A 24,198-nucleotide genomic window follows, 5' to 3' on the forward strand; every position below is an offset into this window, starting at 1 on the left:
AACTAGGCTAGAATAGTCGCGGTCATATCATCTTGAGACATAAGAAGAAATCTGAATGGTTTTCAGGGATTAACCAACAATTACACAGTAGACTGGCATTCTAAAAAGCCGGTCCAAACTTGGGATTTCACGATGGGAAATCTTATAACAGCAATCAACAATCTAACCATCTTGAGTCAATACAGTACCATTAATCAGTTGTTCAATTCCTATGTCCATTTCATGGATTTTAATCACTAGAAAGTGACAGAATTTAAACAGATTCCAAACATTCAAAGACATGTTCAACAATACAATGACTTTTTTGTGAACTCCTCCAAAGGTATCATAACCCACTCTGTTGTCTGCACTCCTTTGAGTCTCTTTGCTCCTCTTTTTAACTCTATCAGTTCCTTGTGCTTTCTTTCCTTTCCTGCTTTTGGTTTATAAGTACTCATTCTTCAAATTGTAATTTTTGAAACAAAGAATATTTTGTCAGACCTGTCTCATATTATGTACATAATCCTATGCATCTTACCGATGGAATACTTCATCAGGGGACACACCCATGAAGTTATTATCACAGTACATAGAGTACACTTTGAAAAGAACAAGAAAATCAAGTTTAATTTGACACAATAAACACCAATTTCAAAGTTCAAATGGAGATGCATAAAATAGAAGCCTTAAATCTACTGTAGGGGTATGAAATTATTTCCAATCTTGTAACAGATTTTAGTTTTACTTTTTAATGTCATGAACGCATGTTTTAAATACATCATACAGGCAATCTACAACAAATTTCACAAAATGAAGTTTGATTAGTTTTTGTTGTTGTTGTTGTTGCTTTTTTTTTTGGGGGGGGGGGGGGCTTTTCAAATATTTTTTTTAAAGTCTGTTTTGACATCTTTTTGATCTTCAACATAATGTAATATTGTAACATATGGACTAAAATATTCACCCAGCATTCATATAAAGTGTAATTTTGGAGCCTTTTTGTACTGAGATTGTATAACTTCAGATTAAGCTTTTCTAAAAATGTTTGCAAAAGTGATCTCGGAACTTTACGAACGCACAACAGGTAGCATGCATGTCCCTTGAATCTCCTACCTAGGTAAAATCGATGAGAACTAACTTGTTAGCATTACTGTCCATATTTCATATGTACAGATTATTTAGTTAAATCATGACTGGAAGTATTGAAAATATATCAATACCGTACTATAATTATAAAGACAAAATGTTATATTCTCGGGATTTATATAAATTTGAAAATGTACTATGAAACATGGTTTCAATAAATATTTCCATTGTGTTTTTATTGTCCATCAATTCATATAGATAGGGGTGTCATGGTCTAGTGGTTATGTCACCAGAGTGAGGATCACATGGTTTGCGGTTCAAGTTCCGCTGTGGCACTAATGTCCTTTGGCAAGACATTAATCTACATTTGCAACTCTCCACCCAGGTGAAGTAAATGGATACCCGGTAGGAAGAAATTTCTTGAATACTTTAGCGTCTTATCATGGCGGCTCACCTACAGCCGGGGTATTAATGTGATACTTTGTATTATTGTAGTAGAGTATATTCCTATAGAAGCTGAACATAAATCATTTCTTTGTTAGCTGAGAATATCATCTATCAAACTGTTTCTTTTCTTCCTTCAGATTGTAAATTTAAATTTTGATCTAAATGCCTAGAATAACAAAATCTGTTAGTTTGTTCCTCTCAAGATTCTTTAATCCATCTCAAAGATTCTTAAAGTTTCAGTGAATCAGTGAAGCCTATTTTGGTGTACGGGAAAGATTGTACAGATCTAATCAAGATCAGTATTCTGAATTTCACATTAGGATTACTGAATGCCGCTACATGTTTTTAAAAAATGTAATAGAAAACATATTGACCCTTTCAAACTTTGTGCCATTCTGTACTTCTGTTTTGTTTTTTCTGTTAGTTTATTTTTTCATTTTTTTTTGTTGTTATTCATGTTTGTTTTGTTTTATTTTGCTTTCTTTCAATGGCCTGTAATGCAAGTAATTCTTCAGTTATAGAGCTATATGTACATGGTCTTATTTAACAATAATTTAAAAGGTATCACAATATAGAGGTAGGATGCCTTCTCATCCAATGCTTACCTTTAAGACATTCCTATGTATTTCTGTAATTGTAACATTGTTTGTTAATGTATTAACTTACTTTGTTTTGGTCCAAATTGTAATAAGATATTTTACAACTTGTATAGTTGGTAAAGTTACAATTCTTCACAACATAATATCTTTGTTTTTATTATTTGAATTATGTGTACATTTAAGCAACTTGTAGAGGTGCTGTGGTCCAGTGGATAAGTCTTGACACTGTGAACCACAAGGTACTGTGGGTTTATAATCCCTGTAATAGCACTGGCAAGACATTAATCTACATTTGCTGCACTCAAAACAGGTGAGGTAAATGGGTAAACACTAAACAGCTAAAGTTGGTGTAATAATAATGGAGTGCCAGGAGTGGCAATGTGGCAGACATGAGCAGTTTACAAGACTCCACTATTATTCTTCTTCTTATTATTATTATCAACCTTTTGTTTTTTGTAAAACACTTTTGTGTTAAGCTTTATGTAAATGTGATATATTAATCATTTAATGAATATCCCTATAACTCCATTTGAACACTGAAATTGATGTCATGTCAACGAACTCCACATTTTTAAAAAACAATTTGAAACAATACGAGACAGGAGTTACCAAAATATTCTTTGTACGGAAAGTACATGTACAAATCCAAAACATACATGTACATGAAAAAGGAAGAGTCATATACCCGTAGCAGGATATAACAGAAAACACAAGTCACTCACGAGGAGAAACAAGGAGAGATTCAAGAGGGCAAACAGTCAGGATGGGTTACAAACTCTTGGGAAGAGTAACATAAAAATCATGTATCGTTGAAAATGTCTTGATCAATTTTTCAAGATGTTGCTTCACACCATATTGACATAAGAACATCATAACTGATTGATGTTTAGTTTGACTCATAATGGTACGATTACTGATTCTGCTGGTCAAGTTCCCATCGTGAAATCTTGCATTTAGACTGGCTTTTGATGGGTGCTGGACTCAGAACACCAGTCTACTATGCTGACATCAGGTCATTAGACATTGTTGGTAAAACCCTTAAAACTTAAATTTTCATAAATCTTCAAATGTCTTAGTGATTTGACAGAATTGGTTTAGATTGCAGATATTGTTAAGCTTCCACTGCACAATCTGACTTAAAGCTCAAAACTTTCTGGAAAATGAACACAGGTCTCCTATGTGGACATCAAGTCACATTGTCATACATGGAATATTCTACATGGAGGTGCTCAACTGCTGGTTGGATGAGACATGAATATTCAATATGCAAATGATGTCCAGGAGGTTTGACAACAAAGGGTACTTGAAAGAGATGGGGTTTGTCTGTACCGTACTCCAGACAACATACTATTACAAAACTAATACAATCAATCTTAAACAGGTAACAATACAGTTCATGCAAATCAATAAAATTAATGGAGCAATATTGAACAACTCAGAATATTGCAGTTTCCCTATTAAACACTCATTTCAACATCATACCTAATGCAGGAAATTATACAAGGCCTTATGGTACAGTCACACTTTCACGTCACTAGCCATAAGTGCCATCTTTGGCTATTTTTGTGATGCAGGGTGGGATGTGGCTATTCTGTGACATTTACATCACGTACGTTGCTGTTAAGTGGCGTACGTATGGCGTGTTAAAATGATCAAAATTTCACCATGTAAAATTAGTCCTGTCTAATAACATGGGTACTATGTGGCGCTACATGGCTGTTTTCAGCGATGTATGCCATTACAAGTTTGTTAAATAACAGAACATGGCGTATGTGGTGGCTATTCTGTGGCTTTCAGCAGTCTTATAGACCCTACATTTTTTATTTAAAGGAAAAAATAGGTCCTACATGACAAGCTTTATAAGGTGAGCCTTTATGTGAAAGTGTGTCTGTAGCCAGGATTTTTCATTGAAATCTAAGTACACTCTTAAGACTGAAGAGAGGTTATTAAAGAGATACCTGTCCATGTATGCATGTATGCTTTCAGCCTTCAGACTCAAGCAACCTGTTATCAGTCTATCATGGACATCAAATACCCACAAATAAGAGCTTGCCAGATAAAACTCATTATGAAATGTCAGATCGCACAAATTCTATACCGGTATTGTTTTGCAAAAGTGACAGATTAATCGGACAACCTCCTTCAAAATGTGATTGAAAAGATTTGGAAATAGTCCCTATAATGTTTTCTCTTCTTCAGATGAGTCATATCTAGCCAAGTTTACTTTAAACAGGGAGATAAGCACTTAATAGCAAAAGTTATATAAAATTGACAAAGGACATTCAAAAGTTTGTAGTGTTATGGCAACGACTGAAAGCAGCAAAGGATTTGTACGAAAGATGAAGGCATGCATGCATGTACCTGAATCTAATTACATCACTTTCCTTCATGTAATACCTTATACTGGTACATCTCATCTGAAGTTTAAAAAAACTTTCTAAAAACATGAAAGACAGTAGTTTTGGCAAAAATTCTCTGTGAAACCCCCATTCATTTTGATTTCATAAAAAAAAGATAATTATTGCAAATTGCTTTGTAAATAAATTTGCAGTTCAAATCCCACATATTGATCAATTTGTATACCTTTTAACACGTTAAAAGCTCAATCCAATTATTGCAACTCAAGAAAAAAAAGGTTGATATTGTAATCTAACCCAACTATTATCAGAACTTGTATAACAGTAGATAAATAATTCAAAATTATCAAGATCAAAAAAATGAATTCCCCTACATATATACAACAAAATATAGTGTTTGGACACCCCTACGTTCCAACAAATGGGCTAACACATGTAGAATTATAATAGAATTTTTGTTTCGAAAGGCAGGATTTTCATTTCCATGTTGCCTATGTGGCATGTGTCACATTCAAGGGCAAAACCAAAATCTTTATCCTATCAATCAATCATGACATGAATAGTACCTTTTTCTTTAATTGTACTGATTTCTTCCACAAAATTATAAGTAGGCCTCATATGACGTACTTCCATAGCATCATTGGACCAAGTTTACAATATGAATTGCTTTTTCCTCTAGAAGGTGCCATATGATGCATGGACTAACTCAAGGTATGATTGGACCAATTTGGAAAATCAAATTCTTTTAACTTCATTATCTATCATAAAAATGCATGGACCAATTTATAAAAGGATCGGACCATTATCAGACCATATTAATTTGAACCTATTTGAATATATTCAACTTTCCATCACTACATATTGAGGTAACTGTTTTGTTTTAAACAAGCAATGTCTCATTCTTTCATTTAACAGGATTGCCAATTACAACATTAACAAAAAATACATGAAATAAATTTCAGAAAATGAGTTGCATGACAATATACATAAATGTTGTCCTTCAGAAAAACAATACATAATCACGCACCTTTCTATATCCTATATCGCATTTCTTATGCTACAATGCCTAATATCCTTATCTACATCCTGCATTATTTTTTTTTATTTGATATAAATCCAATATATCTTCTTTAGTTCCATCTGACTATTTGTTTATCCTAAACACCCTATTTCATCACCTACACTTGTTTACACAAGTCTTAACTGTATATTAAACTCTATCTTTGCTATATAGATATTTTCCTCTACATGATAAATCTATTTTATTGCGATTCTCATCTGCCTTGCAAGGACATTTTTGCTGTAGAACCTGTCTACAATGTCAAATTTGATCGTTTCTTCAAGTGGCCTTTAGAATCAGATTTGACTACATTCACTGCTTTAGTTTAATGAAATGAATATAATTCTATATATATTGACATCTGGTCAATCCTCCGCTTATCACAATAATGAGAAACTATCTTTGCTAAATTCCATATAAAACAAATACAAAAATCTATTCCAACAAGTACATGATAAATTCTCACTATCTCCTACCATCCCAGAGCATTATGTCTGAGAAATAAGTACTGTTATTATTATATCTCTTTACCTCTATCCTCTGCACTATTTCATAAACCAAGTTTACTTCATCAGCTTAAAATCATTTTCTTTCAAGGCTGTCACTGAGTTGGTGAAAAGCATTTTAAACAAAAAGTATTTTAAGGATTTGATTCAAATCAATGATCTTCAAATGCATGATTTAAACAAATCACTGTCATTGTTTGTTGCCAACTTTTGTTCTATTGCCATAATCTTGCAACACACCACTTGGCTATTATTACCTTTCAGATCATATACCTAATATATAATTTTAGTAGTTTTCCCTCCAATGTACTCATTACATCCTTGTAGCTAGGGGCTCCTCTCTGCCATATGTCTCTAGTCCATCACCACATCAGTTCATGATTGTCTACCTCTCCACCAGCATTCTAAATACTTCCTCTGGGATCCTCATCAACCCCTCACAGGTAGGTGCACATCTAAGCTATCAATCTCTGGTCTAGGACTTCAGTTGCCTCTCCATCACTTTCCTATACATACCTTCCAGTATCCTCATCAGCTCCTCATAGGTACCCGTCTCTGCACGCTCTCCAATCCTCATCAAGGGCCGCATCAGTTCATGACAGTCTGCCTCTCCACCAGTTTCCTAAACATCCCCTTCGGTATCCTCATCAGCTCCTCATAGTTTCCCGTCTCTGCTATCCAAACCTGGCCAGGATTGCATCAATTCATGACAGTCTGCCTCTCCACCAGTTTCTTAAACATCCCCTCCGGTATCCTCATCAGCTCCTCATAGGTACCCGTCTCTGCTATCCGACCAGAGTCCAGGACTGCAATCATGTCTGCATTCTTGATGGTTGACAAGCGATGGGCGATGGTGATGGCTGTCCTTCCTACCATCAATCTCTCCAGGGCTTCTTGGACCAAGTACTCACTCTCAGCATCCAAGGCACTGACCAGGACAAAAATTCAAAGGATAGAAACTAGGATTATTATGTCAATAATGTAATTTGATCAGCTTTTTGAGAATCAAGTTGTGGATAACTTAAGGCATGTAATGCGGTAACCCATAATATATTTTCTTCATCTTCTTTATGATGACACGAGCGTATTGCACTTCACATTTCTGTATCTTATAATACACAGATCAAAAAAATAAACAAGTGTGACGTAGGGCCTTCGTTTCCCTATACTACTTTTTTCACACCCGTTTGCCATTGATTTACACATCAAAAAGTCATCTTGCTTTATTGTGCATATTTGAATCAATCAACTTATATAAAATTCATATTTTGTCCAATTTAGCAAGATTTAGGCAGAATCTGTCTTTATATTTTATAAATCATTTCTAAACTTTCTCTGTGTCTTTAGGTTAGTTTGGACGAAAGTCATGAAATGAAGTTTCCCCCGAAAAGGATTGATCTTCACATGCCTTCATATTCAAAATATGATAAGAATTAGCTAAAATGTTTGGACCAAATAGTAATGCCATTTTTGTGTGTGAAGTGCATGTGCTTTTTATCAAGACTATGCCAAGTATACACCAATTCCTATCATACTACATAATCAACTTTTCAAAATTGCTTCAAGCACATATCTTTCACAAACTTACTGCCACATTAGAACTCAAATTTATATTTAAAATATCAAGTGAAGTAAGCATCCAGGAAACCTACCTTGTAGCTTCATCAAGGAGTAAAATCTTTGGATTCTTCAAGACTGCTCGAGCCAAGGCTATTCTCTGTCTTTGACCACCTGGTAATGAGAAAAAAAAATGAATGAAACCATGAAATAATGAGAGAAAGAATATTATCATGTGCAAGAGCCTATAAATCAACTGATCTTATATCAATACATTCTATCTATTCATAAGTGAAAAGTTTGACTTTTAGTTCTTAAACTTAAAGTCTGATGTGCCAGTTTTCAAAAACAAGTACAATTTAGTGTTTTAAGTATGTTTAAAAATCTTGCAAAAATACACCTAATTATTATCTTCAGAGATTGAGCATGGCTTAATCACTTGAATTTTGTACCAACATGTTGATGGAAAATCTAGAAACTTTGTCATGTGCTTTAAAAGTTGCTCATATCATACATGTACTGTTTTTACACCTGGTTCAGATAACCCGGCTATCCTTAGCCCGGGCTAAGGATTTATGTTTTCACACCTGATAAATTAACCTGGGTTAACAGCTAGCCAGGGCTTTAAAACGTTGCCTGCTTTCACACCTGCTTGGCCTTAGCCCGGGACTATGAGAATATTCATCAGATTTACGTGACCTATCCTAAGCGCAAGCGCAGTGCAGTTCTACGACTCCCAACCGGAAATGAACAGTCGACTTTGATCTTCAAAATGGCGCGCCACTTCTACTACGATTTTGAAGATACAGTGGTTTTTCTGCTTGCCTTTTTCTTTTGGGGAAAGTATCATCGTCTGAGACAGAGTAATACCTTAAACAACAGTAGAGGGAAGAGGGTGAAACGTCGTTTAATTGCAACAATTTAAAGATTTTCAAAGTCGCGAACCCCTGCATGCTACTACGAAAAATGGGTGCTCCGATCCTCGCTGTTGTCATGGGTGACAGCTCATATTCTTTGGATATTCATACATGCACCATCGGTTGAAAGAAATCCCGGGCTAATGGTTCATGCTTTCACACCTGACAGGTTAGCGTGGCAATTGTGGATTAAACGCTGCTAGTGCCCCAATTGTTGCACTAGCCCTACTCGGAAGCAGAGCCAGCTTAGCCCGGGAACTTGCGAAGCTAACTCACTATCGAAAAACCAGGTATGAACATGAAAGATAACCCAGGAAGCGGCACTAAAAACCCTCTTAGCCCCGCACAAAACCTGGTGTGAAAACGGTAATGCACACTTTCTCAAAAGGAGGGATGACACTGAACTGACATTCCCACTTGTTTACCAGAAACTAGTAAATTTCAACCTCATTTACAGCTGGGGCAAAAGGGATTTATTGTCGATTTCACCTCTGAATGAGCTCAAGAATTTGACACCAGGAAAGTGAATTTCATCTTTTGTCTTGTGTCATAACTCAGGTGTACATTTCATCCTGTAATGTACAAGACAGAAATGTTTGGCTCTGTAACTAACTATACAGGAATGCCATGTCCTGGAGGTCATGTCAATTACAGTCTGTCATTTACACATGGGTAACAGTTTTGAGGCCAAAGTTGACCATAGGCGGTGTCACACAGAGGCCAAAAATCCGGATTTTAATTATTTGGATTTTAGTTATCCTCTTAATTGCTGTCTGTCATCAATTATCCCATTAAAAATCCTCTAACGAAGCAAGAAAATTCTTCCTTGAAAGGATTTTCCAAGGGATTTTTTCAGGGATTTTTCTGTGTGACCCGGCCTAATGATAGGTATGAGAAACTGTCTCATTCAAAGGAATACCCAAAGAAAGTAAATAAAAAGAACATTTTTTTTTTTTTTTTTTTACAATACCTAAAAAGAAATTGTGCATTTAGAAAAGCAAACATGTGTTCTATGGCTTCCAAGTCCTAACCAAAGGACTTGATAATTGAGGGCAAATTTCTTACCAAGGGCACTAATGCATTGACTTTGTTCAGAATCTGTACCAGCAATTAGAGATCACTGCTCTGCCAAATTCAAAACAAAAAATATAGACTTGAGAAAAAGAATTATTTAGAGAGGAAAAGGGAAAGCAAATACAATAATGTATAATTTGACATACCTGAGAGCATGAGGCCCCTCTCTCCTACAACCGTGTCATACTCATTTGGGAAAGACTTGATGAAGTAATGAGCGTTGGCTGTCCTAGCTGCCTCTTCTATCATCGTCATAGAAACATTATCAGGATCGATGGCTCCATAGGCTATGTTCTCCTTGATGCTGCATGAGAAGAGCGTCGGCTCCTGCAAAATGAAATCACGAGCAACAACTATAACCACATATGTTACATTCTCTCTACTGAGGTGAACAGTTATACTAGCAGACATAAGTAAGACCAGACCAGTTTATTTCTTCCAGGAACATCAAGTGACAAATTAATTAACTTATCTATCTGTTACGCATGATAGTATTTTTATGGATGCTGCCTTTCTTACCTGAAAGCTCATATTAATCTGGGCACTTTCAATAACTGTACTTTTTTCACAAGAAAAGGAACAACATTCCACACTTTGATAATTATTTTATTATAGATACTACAAGAAATAAGATTGAAACATGATTTGTGTGAAAGATGACAGGTTTGATACCCTTAAGTCATCCTTTACAAACTGCTAGTAGTCTCATATACATGAAAGGCTAGTATGTATTTGTTTGTACAAATTAAGACCATACCTGACTAACAGTCCCAATTTGATGTCTCAGCCATTCAGGGCTCAATGAGGTGGTGTCCTTTCCATCTAACGTAATAGATCCTGGAAAATAACCACAAAAATCAAAATGTAGAGCATACTCCAATCTGCATTGTAAACGTCCAACTACAAATCATCTTCTAGTTTGCCTTTTATATTACTTCATTTGTGGGTCAGAGGATCATGCATAGTATATTAAACACCACAACCTTTCTGCTTCAGAGACACTCTTTAAAACATGAACCCCCTTGGTTTCCATTTTCATATTTGGCTCCGTGATATCCCCTCTGTACCCCTAAAGTGTCCACTCTTGGTTAAATTGATAATTAATCTATACATAAGAATGCTTTATGGTTTCAATTAAAGAAAAAGTAAACATTCAGTTTATTGAAAGTGGACATTTTTCATACGATTCACCCCCAAGCTGCGAGCTTAAACAATAGAGGCATAGTATTTTCTAAACACTGACTGAAGCAGCTTTGCCATTACATAAACGTTTCTTTAAAAGAAAACAAACACCATTGTCTTACCTGCACTAGGGTCATAATATCTTAGTAGGAGAGAACCAAGGCTAGATTTCCCTGATCCACTGGCCCCCACAACAGCCATCACTGAACCCGCCTCAACAGACAAACTCAGATCTTTGAAGATAGGCACATCAGCACGCATCGGATAGGAAAACTGTATATTGTGAAAGTCTATTGCTCCTCTGAGTTGAGTTGTGTCCAATCTAAGGCCACCTGTGAAAATGTCATGGAATACAACAGCCATTTATAAGGGGATGAATAACTGTTGTTAACGTGGAATCAATAATGCCTTTTTTCACATCTATATGTAAATGCAGACAGCAATATTCTATCAAAAACTAGTTTTGACACATCTGTTCAGGAATTCATTGGTCCCAGACCTAAGAGACTGAATGGAAGATCATGGCCCCGTCTTACAACGAGCTGTGATTGATCCAAATCAATCGCAACTTTGCAGTCTCCTATCTCTTATGTACATAGTTGAGATTGATATAAATTGTAAATAAGTTGCGATTGATATCAACTCTTTGTAAGACGGGGTCATGTCTCTAAATTTGTATTATTGTGAAATAACCTTGTGCATATTAGATATAAGTCAAATTTTCAATAAATGTTGTGGTGTGACCACATTAATTAGATGACTGAATATTGGTCTAATTTGACTTACTTGAGAGTGGTATTGCAGGTTTCCTATCAACAAGCTCCCATAGTCTGGTGCTGGCTCCAATCCCTTTCATCAGCTCAGCATAGAAGTTACTCAATCCTGTATGGAGGATATACAGAACACATCAAAGACTGTTCCACTATCATACAGTCAAACCTGCTTTAGTGACCACCTGTCTAAAAAGGCCACATTTGTTGTTTCCCTTGAAAATGGTTTCTCATTGAATCATGTACTAAAGGAACCTGTCTACAAAGGCCACTTTTTGTGTTTCCCCTGGGTGGTCGCTATAGACAGGTTTGACTGTATTTGTCTTTTTGATTTTTACACTTCAAGTGAAATACAGTCACTCTGATGTACCGTAAAAATGTGGTGAATATGAACAAACTTTTTTTCCTTCCTGAGGTTTATAATTCTGATGTTACCTAATTCCGAAACACAAATTTCCCATCCCAGGATCATCATTATTCCAAAAATTAAATAGGATTCATAATTCTGAACATTTGTTCTGTTATTCCAAAGGTTTGTCTATCTGGAGATTCAGAATTCCGAAAGTGAAATAAGATTCTGATCCCAAAAGATTTTGATTCCAAACATGAAATAGGATTCTTTATTTCAAAGGTTTGTCAATAAAATAAAAAAAAAAGATGCAAGGTTCTATGTCATTAGTGGAATTATAAACCCTATTTCATTTTTTCAGAATTATGAGCCCTATTTAATTTTCGATTACGGAAATGATTAGTTTGAGCAATGTCTAATTTACTGCTTCCGTGGAAATAATAGGTCCTACCCCCTTCCCCCTCCCCCACGCAGAGTTAGAAAAGTATATATACATACCTCCTATTGATATGCCCACATAAGCAGCATAGAGCAGGAATGCCGAGAGATCACCTACGGTAATCTGTGACTCTGTCATCATCAGACCACCATTATAGAGAACCGTCATGATGATTAGGTTACCAGATAAACCCATCTATGAAAGCAAAAGAAATGAAAGAATATTAATTATGACCTACATGTATATAACAAATGCAGAACAGATCTTTTATAAAGGAAATGATGAAGTTTGAAATTGCAGGCTACAGTAAATAATCACACTATCAAGCACAGCTTTAATTTTGTTTCCTCTATTCTTAATCATGACTTATTCTTAATGTTTATTGCATTTGCAATGTACATATATGTCAATGATTATAAGAACAAACATTTTTGAAATGGATTAAAATCAGAATCAATTTTTTATATTTTTCAATTAGCATGGATTTTGTTAAAGTCCATGCTGGACAATGAGGCACTCAAATAAAATTCTCAGTATTCTTAGCATATTACCAAATTTGTGTAGAAGATTCATTCTACATTATTTGTTTTTTATGGAAATAGTCTGAAAATGCTTTTAAAGGGATCGTTTAACAATGTTAAATCTGAGATACACGGCCCTACGTGTTATCAGTGTCTGTGATATGGTGTAATATTGAAGCCCTAAAAAAATTGCGCTTCAAAATGATCAAGAAGTGCCTCAAAAAAGTAAAAATCTTTGAGTGACCGGTTTTACCATACTCGTTTCCCCCAATAGACTGTAGTGTTATGAAAACCGTCAGGTGAACGGTTTTCAAAATTTGTAATTCCAATCATAAATATCTTGATAATCAGACAGGTGATCAGCTTGTAAAAGTCATGGGGTTCCTGACTGACCTAAAGGTTTATAATTATCATTGCATCATGAGCTAAATCCAAAATTTTATTTCAGAATCTGAGACAAAGTTACCGGATCCCTTTAAGGCCAATAGCCCAAAAGTACATGACCAATAAATTTACCTGAAACTGAAACTCTTACTCCAAACACTTTATTCAATGCTTAAATTATTCGTTTCAGGTTGTACAGCATGAGAGGGTTTAATATGACAATAATATATCCTGTCTGCAGGTGTATAAAGAAAAGAAAGGAATACTTACTGCACCAAAGAACAATCCACTGGCAAAAGCCTCTTTCTTAGTGAGTTGAAATACACCTTCTACTTTGTCGCTGTATGCAGTCTCCTCTCGTCTCTCATGGGAGAACGCCCTCACAGTTCGGATGCTGCTAATTCTCTCCTCTGCTACCTAACCATTTGATATAGAGTGAAGCTTTAAATCACAATGCAAAGATTTATACTTGAATTGAGAAGAAAAAAAGTGCATTTGTGTATATAGAGATAAGAATCTGAATGCTAAAAATTATATCTCAAGACGGCCATTCAAAATTATAGAATAAACATCTACATGAATTGAATAAAGGTGTTTACATTATCAAAATATTTGAAATTTTGATATTTTGCAAATATGTACCAGGCAGGCGCGTACGCAGGATTTTTTCAAGGGGGGGGTTTTAACATTTATAAATCGGTCCGAAAATTTCGCAACGACTCAGCCAGCCGCTGAATAAGCGGGGGGGGGGGGGGGGGGGGGGGGTAAGAGGACACATTTTTTTTTTTTTTTGGTCCCAAAAAAAATCGCAACGACTCAGCCGACCGCTGAATAAGCGGGGGGGGGGGGGGGGGGGGGGTAAGAGGACACTTTTTTTTCTTTTTTTTGGTCTCGAAATTTGGAAATTTGACATTTTGCTCCGTTGGGGGGGGGGTAAGGTCACCTTTTTTAGGTCGGCCATGGGAATAATTATTATTATTTTTTTTTTTTTTTAATATTTAAAAAAAAAAAAAAAAAAAAAAAAAAAAAAAATCCAAAAGGGGGGGGTTTTAGGTTTTTTTTAGGGGGGTTTACACACAAAAAATTTCCAAAGGGGGGGGGTTTAACCCCCCAAACCCCCCCCCCCTGCGTACGCGCCTGGTACCAGGTATAGCATTAATTAGCATAAATCAAGTTTACACTTATTGATAGTTAACTATGCAGTTGAAATAATCTAAAGGAATTGATGTCACACACTTCCAACTTCACATATGGCACTGCTACATGTATATGGTGAGTATTTATTGATTTTTAACTGAGTTGGGTCATTAAAAAACACATGCTTCTTTTTGTCTAATTTAAATTGATCAATATCATTTAAATGTATGACTGATTTAAAGTGCGAAAATGTCTGGTGCAGTGGAAAGAACAACAATATTGGTTGATTAGTTATCAAAATATGATATAGATCTCAGCAGAGCTTAACTACATTCTCAACATACCTGGGTAGCATTTGCTAACGAGTCTTGGACCTTTCTGGACAGTGAGCGTACGTACCTCCCATACATAATGGCAACCACTGAGAATGGAGGTACTATAGACAAAACTACAGTGGCTAGCTGAGCTGATGAGAAGAACTGTTTAAAAAAAATGAAAGATGCACTTGATGAAAGGAGGCACAAACCATTCCATTATTACATGTGGTTAAATATCTTAACAGGTTTTAGACATATTGAAAAATGAACTTATATCAAAACTTGACCATTATTTTCAAAACAGAGTCCAATGATAAAATCAATTAGTTACATTGCAACATAATCTGCAAAAAACACATTGAAACTTTGTCCCAGCCAATCAAATGAATGATACTGTACATTCTGTAGCATACATCCATTTAAAAAAAAATGGAGTATGAACATTTCATCGAAGAATAGCAAATTAAAAAACTAGACATTAAACAGATTTTTGGATTGCACTCATCAGAGCCAATCAGATAATATAAATCACAGCCCATTCTTCCTGTAGCTTTGGCTTTCTGTTCATTCTTGCAATTTACTCCAATGAGTGCAAGAAAAAAAAATTTAGTGTATCTTCATATACTGCTATTATTTGATTTTGTAGTACCAATAATCTATTTAGAAATTTCATTATATAAATATTTAATTGTAGGTCTCCTAAATGAAACCAAATCTGAGAAATTGATCTTAAGTTCCAGCAAGGCAGCACAGTTTATGCAAATGGAAAAACTATCAAATCATTTGTACATAAATGATATAGGCTTAAATATTCAAAATTGAAGGAAAGCACCATTAAAACAAACCTAACAACAACAACAAAAATCCTTTTTGTATTATAATCCTTGACAGAGTCTATGAAAAGCAAAGAATATGGGAAAACAAATCTAACAAAGCACAGTAAATTGAGCTTAATTACCATCATGCCGAAGCCCCCAATGACCTGCACCATTGACCTTAGACCATCTGAGATGTTGGACGTTAGAGACTGACCAATCTTGGATGTATCAGTGGACAGTCTGTTGATGAGTTCTCCTGTCGACGTCTTGTCAAAGAAACCAATTTCCTGAGCTACGACGGACTTGAAGAGCATTTGTCTCAGTTGTCGGATGATTCTTTGACCTGTGAATGAAGGGTCAAAGGTCAGAGGTTATAGGTACCTTCTGATTTTTAACTTGTATTGTGAATATGAAGTGATAAAACCAATCAGGTGATTACTAAGTGCTAATGTTTGTTTGCTTATTACCAAATATAGATGTTCATTCTGGTCATTTAAATAGCTTTTACATTCCAAAAGGAATTGAAGGTAAGGAGCAGTATCCCACTCCCCCAAATATTCAGTCCCCTTAAAATACCGATCACCATCTCTCCCCCCCCCCCCTTCACACATAAAATGGGATTCCACTTTAATGCAGTATGATAACCAATTCAGAATCACTTTATATCAATTTTCTTGAAATTCCTTCAGTGTAATTGTACTAGTGTGGATTAGACTACTACCTAGATCAGACTAAATATCAAAGAAAATGATCCTTTTAATATTAGCCCTTCACACACAGTATGGGACACAAAATGAGCTAACACCTTGGAATTTCTCGACACCAACCTGATGTTTGCATGATGTAGACACGCCCAAAATTGGCAGCCGCGCCCACCAGGAAGACCCCCGCTAATACCGTGCATAACTTGGTCAATCTCTGCATCATTTCATCTCTGCCGCCCTCTTTGGTAGACGTGTCGTAGATCGTGTCTATTACTTTTCCGAGAGCGAAAGGCACTGCTATGGTGACAGTACTGGATATGAGTAGGAGTCCAATGGCAACTGCATTCAAGATGTGACAAGACGTGACATGGAATATTAATGATTCATGCAATTATGGAGAAGGTCCAGCAAAAAGAAAACAAAGGGAAAGTATATTGTAATCAGTGAACTAAAACCCTATCATTGTAGAGATGGCAGAGGGAGAGAGAGAGGTTATTGTAAAGAATGTCCAGTTTAATAATGGCTTAATCATTTGTTGACATTCATTCCCCAAAATCTAATGCACCTGCTACATGTATGTACTGTATTGTACAAAAGAAACCCCATAGATGGAATATACCTGTATAACTGATGCTATGTCAGGCAAACAAAAAAAAGCTTTCAAGTCATATACCGGTACTACATATTTTAGCTCAGGAGCATGCATACAATTTCAACTCAAGAATAGACTGTTCTACAGACTAGTTTCAGAACTGGTACATGTACATGTATGTTGTCCTTCTAAAACATGATCTGATCATCACAATATTGCCCTCATTGGCTGCAAACACGCACATGGTCAACAAAGATAAATTTGAATTAAAAAAACTTTTTGACAATTTAACATTTTTGTAATGTAATCAAATTTATACAAAAGTCGTTGTTGAGTACCTTGTTAGTCGTTACAAATTATTTCATTCACCTGTTATGAATTGAATTTAAACAGTAAGAATGAGAATTGCAACCATTAGCTGTTGCTGGTTGGATAAACATTATGGTTTACCATACAAACAACACTTATACACTTAGGCACTTATACACTAAATTTGATTACATTACAATACAAATTGAACTTTGTATCGTTTGTAGAGTTCAAGAGTGTATGTTTAAGTATATGGAACAAATTTTATGTTATAAATGATGTAATATAAAACACTACATTGGTTTTTCAAATACAACTTCATTTTCTGACAGATCAAGTCCAAAATATATGTGTATCAGTTATTAATTTATTAAGCAAATTAGCGAGTTATTTAAAAAAAAAAAAAATGAGAAATAGTGGGGGGATGACATACAATGTATCACTGTTTCATAAAGTTATGAGAAACTTTAGAATTCCATAACTGTCTTATTTTTCACCAGAATTTCATGGACCTTTACCATTTGGTATATTTAATTTTTCTCTATTTAATTGAATTCAACTTGCAAATGGGTCAGACTTGCCCTCTGATTCTCTGGATCAGATGTATTACATCCACCTGTTAATTTGCATAATTCCACTAGCCTAAATACAAGTTTGGAAATTAGCTGATGCTGCCATACGTGGGACAATCCTTGGGAAAATATCTTACTTGAATATAAATGATTTTGTTGACCTTCTATTTTATTTATAAAGATATTGTCTGTAGGACACTAGTCATCAAGAATGTTACTCTTACTCATATCCACATCAGGGTAACATAAATTATTCCTAGCAGCAAGTCTGAGCAAGACAGTCATACCAAAATCAATTGCAAAATTTCTCCAAAAAGTAATCTGTAATCATTTGCTGCAAAGTATCATCTTCATCTCTTGATTCATCTCTTGATAGCATCTCCATGTGCTATATGATTATCTTCAAATGAAATAGGATCATGATGTTGCATCACTTTTCAAACAAAGTTAAACAAATCACACAAAGTACAAGGAGCTAGGCATATTTCTACAGGGAAACATAAACACTCTTTCTTTATGATTATCTCCAAATGAAATAGAATCATGATGTTGCATCACTTTTCAAACAAAGTTCAACAAATCAAAAAGTACAAGGAGCTACATCATAATTCTACATGGAAACAGAAACACTCTATATGATTATCTAAAAATGAAATAGGACCATGATGTTGCATCACTTTTTTCAAACAAATTTCAAGAAATCAAAAAGTACAAGGAGCTACGTCATATTTATACAGGGAAACAGAAACACTCTTTGAAGCACTTAGGGGTATTAAAGGCAAACTAATCAAGGAAATCAAATATTGATAAATGGCTGCCCTTATCTATTTTCCAGACATGACTCAGCAACTTTAGTAGTATAATGATTTATTTATAGTAAGTCAAGAAGAGAGGTAAACTCTTGATTCTTACCACACTTTGGGAAAAGTAAACAAATCAAAGATAATGAGAGCAGTTCTCTACAATCACATGATGATATGTCATGCCTGACTTTCCAAAAACAGATATGATTAACTGTTACTACTTTTTGTGCATGCATCAAATACTCATAGCATATACATGTACATGTATGTAACCATAATCATATATACATGTATATATACAAAGAAATAAGTATTTCAAAATTAGAATGAACTCACTGGAGAAAGCACAAAGGCAGTTTTTTTAAAAGTAGAGATCGCCCTTGTGATTTTAGTGCTTGTAATAAGACTCTGGTTTCAGAATCATGTCTTCAATTCTAAGCCCATGTGGAATGCTTTTCAAACCATACTGTCCCTAGGATTGTGGTCACCACACAAGATTATGAAAATACAATTTTTTAATTTTTTTTTTTAAATTGGGGGAAACTTACTTAAAAGCTACTACAAGTAATATTCATTAGGTATGCTATTTCACCGAGTGTAACCACAATCCTAATGAATGTTATATACATGTACACCACAATGCAAAACTTAACACTTATAAAGATCACCCTACTACAAGAAGTTCTTTTCTTTGAACAAAAGATAGACAAATCCAGTCCACCAATAAAACCTTTGGACAGCCAAACATTCAAGCCCAATCAAATATAAATTAAGATTAGATACAACTTTTTAAAATAAATCTAATCATTATTTGAATGAGCGATTTAGATCAAATCAATCAAATGAAATGATTGCAATCACATGTATCTTTCTTGCCTCACAATAGTATGAGATTAACTCATTTCCTAATGTACTTTACCTCTTGAATTTGCAATTAGATTATTCACATCTACCCCAATAATATTCTCCATTGCATTTGATCATAACGCATAAATAAATTAATGCAGTAATCGGTCATTTCAAATCAATGTTCCAGCTCACCACACAACCACACATTCTCTAACTACCGTATTCAGTGCAATACATGTATGTCCTGTATGACATTTATCCTTTATTTCATACAAAATGAAAATCTCTTGAATAATGAATAGAATAATGTTGGTAATATTAGAAAGAACCCTTATTCAAATGTCAAATCAAGACATTTTTATTTTTAATGAAATAAATGGATAGAATTAGAAGTCATTGCCGAATGGGTCAATGGGACATAATTGGAAGGGTGTAATCATTCTTTGACTTTAATATTCATCAAAAACATTCTGATCTTCTACGTATAGACATGTATTTTGTACATACATGTACATTGGGATAACCTACCTGCAAGTCGATATTTCTCAGGTTCTGCTAAGCGCAGCAACCTCCAGATCTCTGATTTCTTTGGAACTTTCACGCTAGGGATGGCATCGTTCCTGGGCAAGTCTTCCGCGGATTTCTTGAATCCATTTCTCCTGAATAACGAAGAGTGAAAACTTCTCCTGGTAGTACTGGCAAGGGTGCTGCATCTTAACGATCTCAGTATCGACCTGCAATACTGGTTAGTCCTGGGAAAAATCCCAAAACTACCATAGATCCTTGCTGATGTGAAAGACGAATGGGGAGTCACTGCTGCTCTTCTTGTGAATGTCCTGGACACAAAATGGCAACAGTCGGCAATTTGTTTTGTCCTGTTCAAACTGTTCGAGATGATGCATTTTCCATAAACAGGTACACGATGCACCAATGTGGAAGTACTGAGCAGATACATTCTTGGGTGAGCTTTGCCTTTGCTGATGAATGAGCTCTCTTCTCTTCCTTCTGTATAAATTCAGAAAGAAAATTTAGGCAATGATACACTCTTGCAAAACATTACAAATCTGGCATATCCCTAATGCTGTGGAATAGAGCTACCTAAGCAGATCTATCATTATTCAATAAATATTTAGCTACTGTAACATTGTGGCTTTCATTATACTAATCACAATTATATACCTCTCTTTAGAAATCTAGCCATCTGATTGGTGGAAATTGGAGCCATGAATTTAGCCATTCCCGCCTACCGGTCAACAGTCTTTTAAAAGATGCCCGCATGCCCCGGTCAACGGGGCCGCATAAATAAATTTTGGAGAGATCCCCATTGGTTTACGTGTAAAAAGTTTCTTTGTGCGAGCACGGATACTAAGGCTGTGCATAAGCATGTAATGAGGTACTCGAATTACACAACCAGGCTTACAGGCGGATACTCGAGAATTCGGCGGCCATTTTTTTTTTTTTTTTTAAATTCATGCATGTTCGCGCGCACCCCACTGTTGGCATACACTTGTATTGTGCAGCGGTATGCTGCGAAACCTTTGAGAAAGTGTATACTATAGATCTGATACCAAATCATGATATTTCAGTCAAACCTTCTATTTTTTTGCTATTTTTTCAGCATCCTTACAAGGTAAAAAGTATTTTACTTAAGTTGAGGTCTTACTTAAGTTTGAAGAATTCTCATTTTCGTCATATTTAAGGTACAAAGTGGCAAGTTGTACTGAAATATTTGTTGAAGGCAGTGACAGCGGCTAGTCTTCCTCCATCCTATACATGCCGCTTGTAAATAAATTGTATTATAGTCATGCAGTAGGGGCGTTGGTCCGAGAATAAGATCGTCCATACAAACGAGGATCGTCTACGTAAACGCGGACAGATATGTCCACAAAAATAAGGATCCTCCACATTTTCACTGACGATTCCGATTTCCGTTCCGCACATTGACTATGCAAAAGCTGGATTACTCCACTCCAGCAAAGCATAGAGAGTCAATGGTAATGCGTATTGACCTCTAGCACTGCACTACGTGTTAAAGGGCCCATGTGCAGTCCTGCATACATCTCATATATAAACTTCTGGATTTGTTTCATAGATTTGTAAATATTTTTTTAAATATTTGTTTTTCAAACTTGCTAAGCTCCACCCCAAAAACCTCCAGATCTCATTCCCCTTGTGACATCATCTGTCAGTCATCAATGAGCTAACTTGAGAAAGTGGTATGCATCTTTGCCGAAGTCGACCACCCGTTACAATACGTAATACAATAGCAACATACACGTTGCTTTGTCAGACATGTCAGAGTAAACTAATATCTAATTTCCCCCAGCTTAGCACACATTCATAATAGAATTGCATGCTTCCATACATATGTACAATACATCATCATTGCCTTTGTCTTCCTGGTGATGCTACAGCATGTCTGAAAGTTTGAAGGTGGACTCACAATTTAAATTTTTTAATTATTCTTTCTAACATCGGAAAGTTGAAAAAATTGTATTTTACTGTGTGTTATTTAGGTGTCATCAATCGTCACTAAAGTACCGATTTTTAGTGAAATCAGTTGAGTTTTGTACAGTGGTGTTTGAAATGTTGAGAATCAATAGCACAGCTTTTAATACACAGCCAGGATAGTAATGCACCTATGTTAGGCACATTCATGGGGCACTAGAGGGCGCTTCGCTCGCGTACAACAATCTGAATGGCCTTGCTGCGGTGGGTCAGCCCAAAACTTGGATATGGGAGGTTGGAAGGATATATCTTTTTTATAATGTTATCGGGTCTTACCCTTAACCATCCTATGTTTAATCTATGTAGAAATAACATGCGAGTGTGATAAGAGAAACATCGGGCCCATTACTGAAGTAACTTTTTAAATATTAGCCTAGAAATGACCACCAAACGGAAAAAATTGACATTTTTTCCCCGACAAATCTTCATAAAATCTGAGTTATAAACAAGTCACATCTAGGTACACTAATACAAATACGATTTTCTGAAAATTCAGGTATGATTTATTAAGTTTCTTTCAAGTATATTTCTGCGCATTGCAGCGCCAATATTCTACACTGCTTCAAAATCACACTTGAATTTTTTTTTTGCAACGAATTTGATACGAGGTCCGCGAGTGTTCCCCATTCCTTGCGTGTTGAAAGTTTGGTAATACATAGTTTGCATTGACTCGCGCACGAAAAAATGGTCGAAAACAAAATGTCAAATGAAGAAATAAACAAGCTTTTGTATAGTTACAAGAGTTCTACCGAGGTTTCTTTGTCGATTCAATTGATTTCAATTAGAATTCAGAATTATCTCACTGAAAAGTTAAGAAACCGACGATGTTCTCGATCTTAGTTATTTTCATTTTGCCAGCAGCCGATCTAGCGTTGTTTGGGCAAAAAGCTAGGCCGCTGCCTTCCCACGCGAACCCTTCTGAGTCCCGCTAAAATGGCGCTCTGCGGAGCTCCGAAGCTGCGTTGGTATCGCTGCAAACTCTCAGCCGGCTAGCTCCCCACGAAGGACCATTCGCGGTATGGCGAGAGTGTGTGTGTGAAGTATGATTTTGGATTCGAGAACGCACGTAATGCAACCGTGCGCGTCATTTTCAGCTGTCGAATGTATACGACCAATTTTACATGTACGATTTTTAGTACAGATACTTGGTCAGTTTTCTTCTTATATCTTTGGTTTTACAACATTTAAAAATATAATTTCTTCAAATTTGCTCCTGACTCGGTTCAGACTAATTGTCTGATGTGTTTTCAAGTCAATTTTTTTAATATATTTTTTTGCATGAATTTGCCTACCTATGTGTGGATTACGCTATGATTTTCTTGATGCATTTTACATTGACTTTGTACAGAGACTTTCACATTGTGAGCGATAAATCCTCGGGAAGACGGACAATTAACCCATAAAGGTAGATGGTGAACTGGGAGTATTTTATTACACGGAATCCTTTTTTTCAGTTCATCAGCACGTGGATCGGAAACCCAAAACCCGCAGAGCACCGAAGAACAAAAATGTAGACGATCCTCATCTTTTTTAGGACGCATTTTGTCCCCATAGACTCTACATAGACTAAGACTTATCCTTGTATATTTAGATGATCCTACTTGAATCTTCTTCTTCTTCCTTTTTGAGTACAGACCTCTTTACAGAGTATTATCGTACTATACTGGGGGTGTGTGCAGGTGGACCACTACGTACGAATAGTGCAGTGGGTTCTTAACGTGCAAAGGGAGCGACTCTTCTCTACACAGGGCCTCCGTTTAATGTCCTATCCGAGGGACGGAGTATTTTCCACTGAACATAACCTGCGTCTATGAACAAGGGAAGGGGCACACTAACACACAACGCAGGCTTCAGTCATCCGCCTGGGTGGGAGTTGAACCCTGGATCTTTGGTTCGACAGGCAGACGCTTGCCTCTACTACTAGTACTAGTTTACGATTACCGACTGAGCCAACTCGAATGGATGTAAATTGCGGTTAACACACACACACACACACACACACGCACATAGTTTGCAAGAATCCTCAGTCCATTGAAGGAGGCAGACTTAATCATGCAGAAGAAGAAGAACTAACAAGAATTAGAAGGCCTAAAATAAATCCTAAACTTTAAATTTAACCACTGCAAATATCAGTATGTGGGACTAAACATCAATATTAACACTTTACTAACACTTGTTTCATAGCGCTAAATTAGCTCAAAATTGAAAATTTTAAAACTTCAATGTGATTTGAAGTTATTGATCTTCTCACCTGGCACCTGAGATGTCTTATTTTCCAGTCTCAACTCGGAATTTATTGGTTTGTCCGGTCTCGCTTTGATCCGAAAATTCGCCGACGCCTCCTCATTTTAAACCGAACACAGAG

The 24,198-nt window shown here is 35.9% G+C and overlaps 1 protein-coding gene across 1 annotated transcript; it reads right to left on the minus strand.

The window, feature by feature from the left end:
* Positions 1-4,601: 4,601 nt before the first annotated feature.
* Positions 4,602-24,189, minus strand: LOC754911 (ATP-binding cassette sub-family B member 10, mitochondrial). Its single transcript, XM_030999658.1, has 13 exons — positions 24,085-24,189; positions 19,854-20,330; positions 16,324-16,539; positions 15,637-15,839; positions 14,706-14,840; positions 13,495-13,641; positions 12,379-12,514; positions 11,548-11,643; positions 10,884-11,093; positions 10,337-10,416; positions 9,726-9,906; positions 7,684-7,762; positions 4,602-6,959 (listed from the first exon to the last, which is right to left on the minus strand). Exons 2-13 carry the CDS (start codon positions 20,278-20,280, stop codon positions 6,731-6,733), a joined length of 2,139 nt encoding a protein of 712 aa, XP_030855518.1. The 5' UTR covers positions 20,281-20,330; positions 24,085-24,189; the 3' UTR covers positions 4,602-6,730.
* Positions 24,190-24,198: the final 9 nt, after the last annotated feature.

Source organism: Strongylocentrotus purpuratus, unplaced genomic scaffold, assembly GCF_000002235.5.
Source record: "Strongylocentrotus purpuratus isolate Spur 01 unplaced genomic scaffold, Spur_5.0 spur5_scaffold_5, whole genome shotgun sequence".
Taxonomy (NCBI): domain Eukaryota; kingdom Metazoa; phylum Echinodermata; class Echinoidea; order Camarodonta; family Strongylocentrotidae; genus Strongylocentrotus; species Strongylocentrotus purpuratus.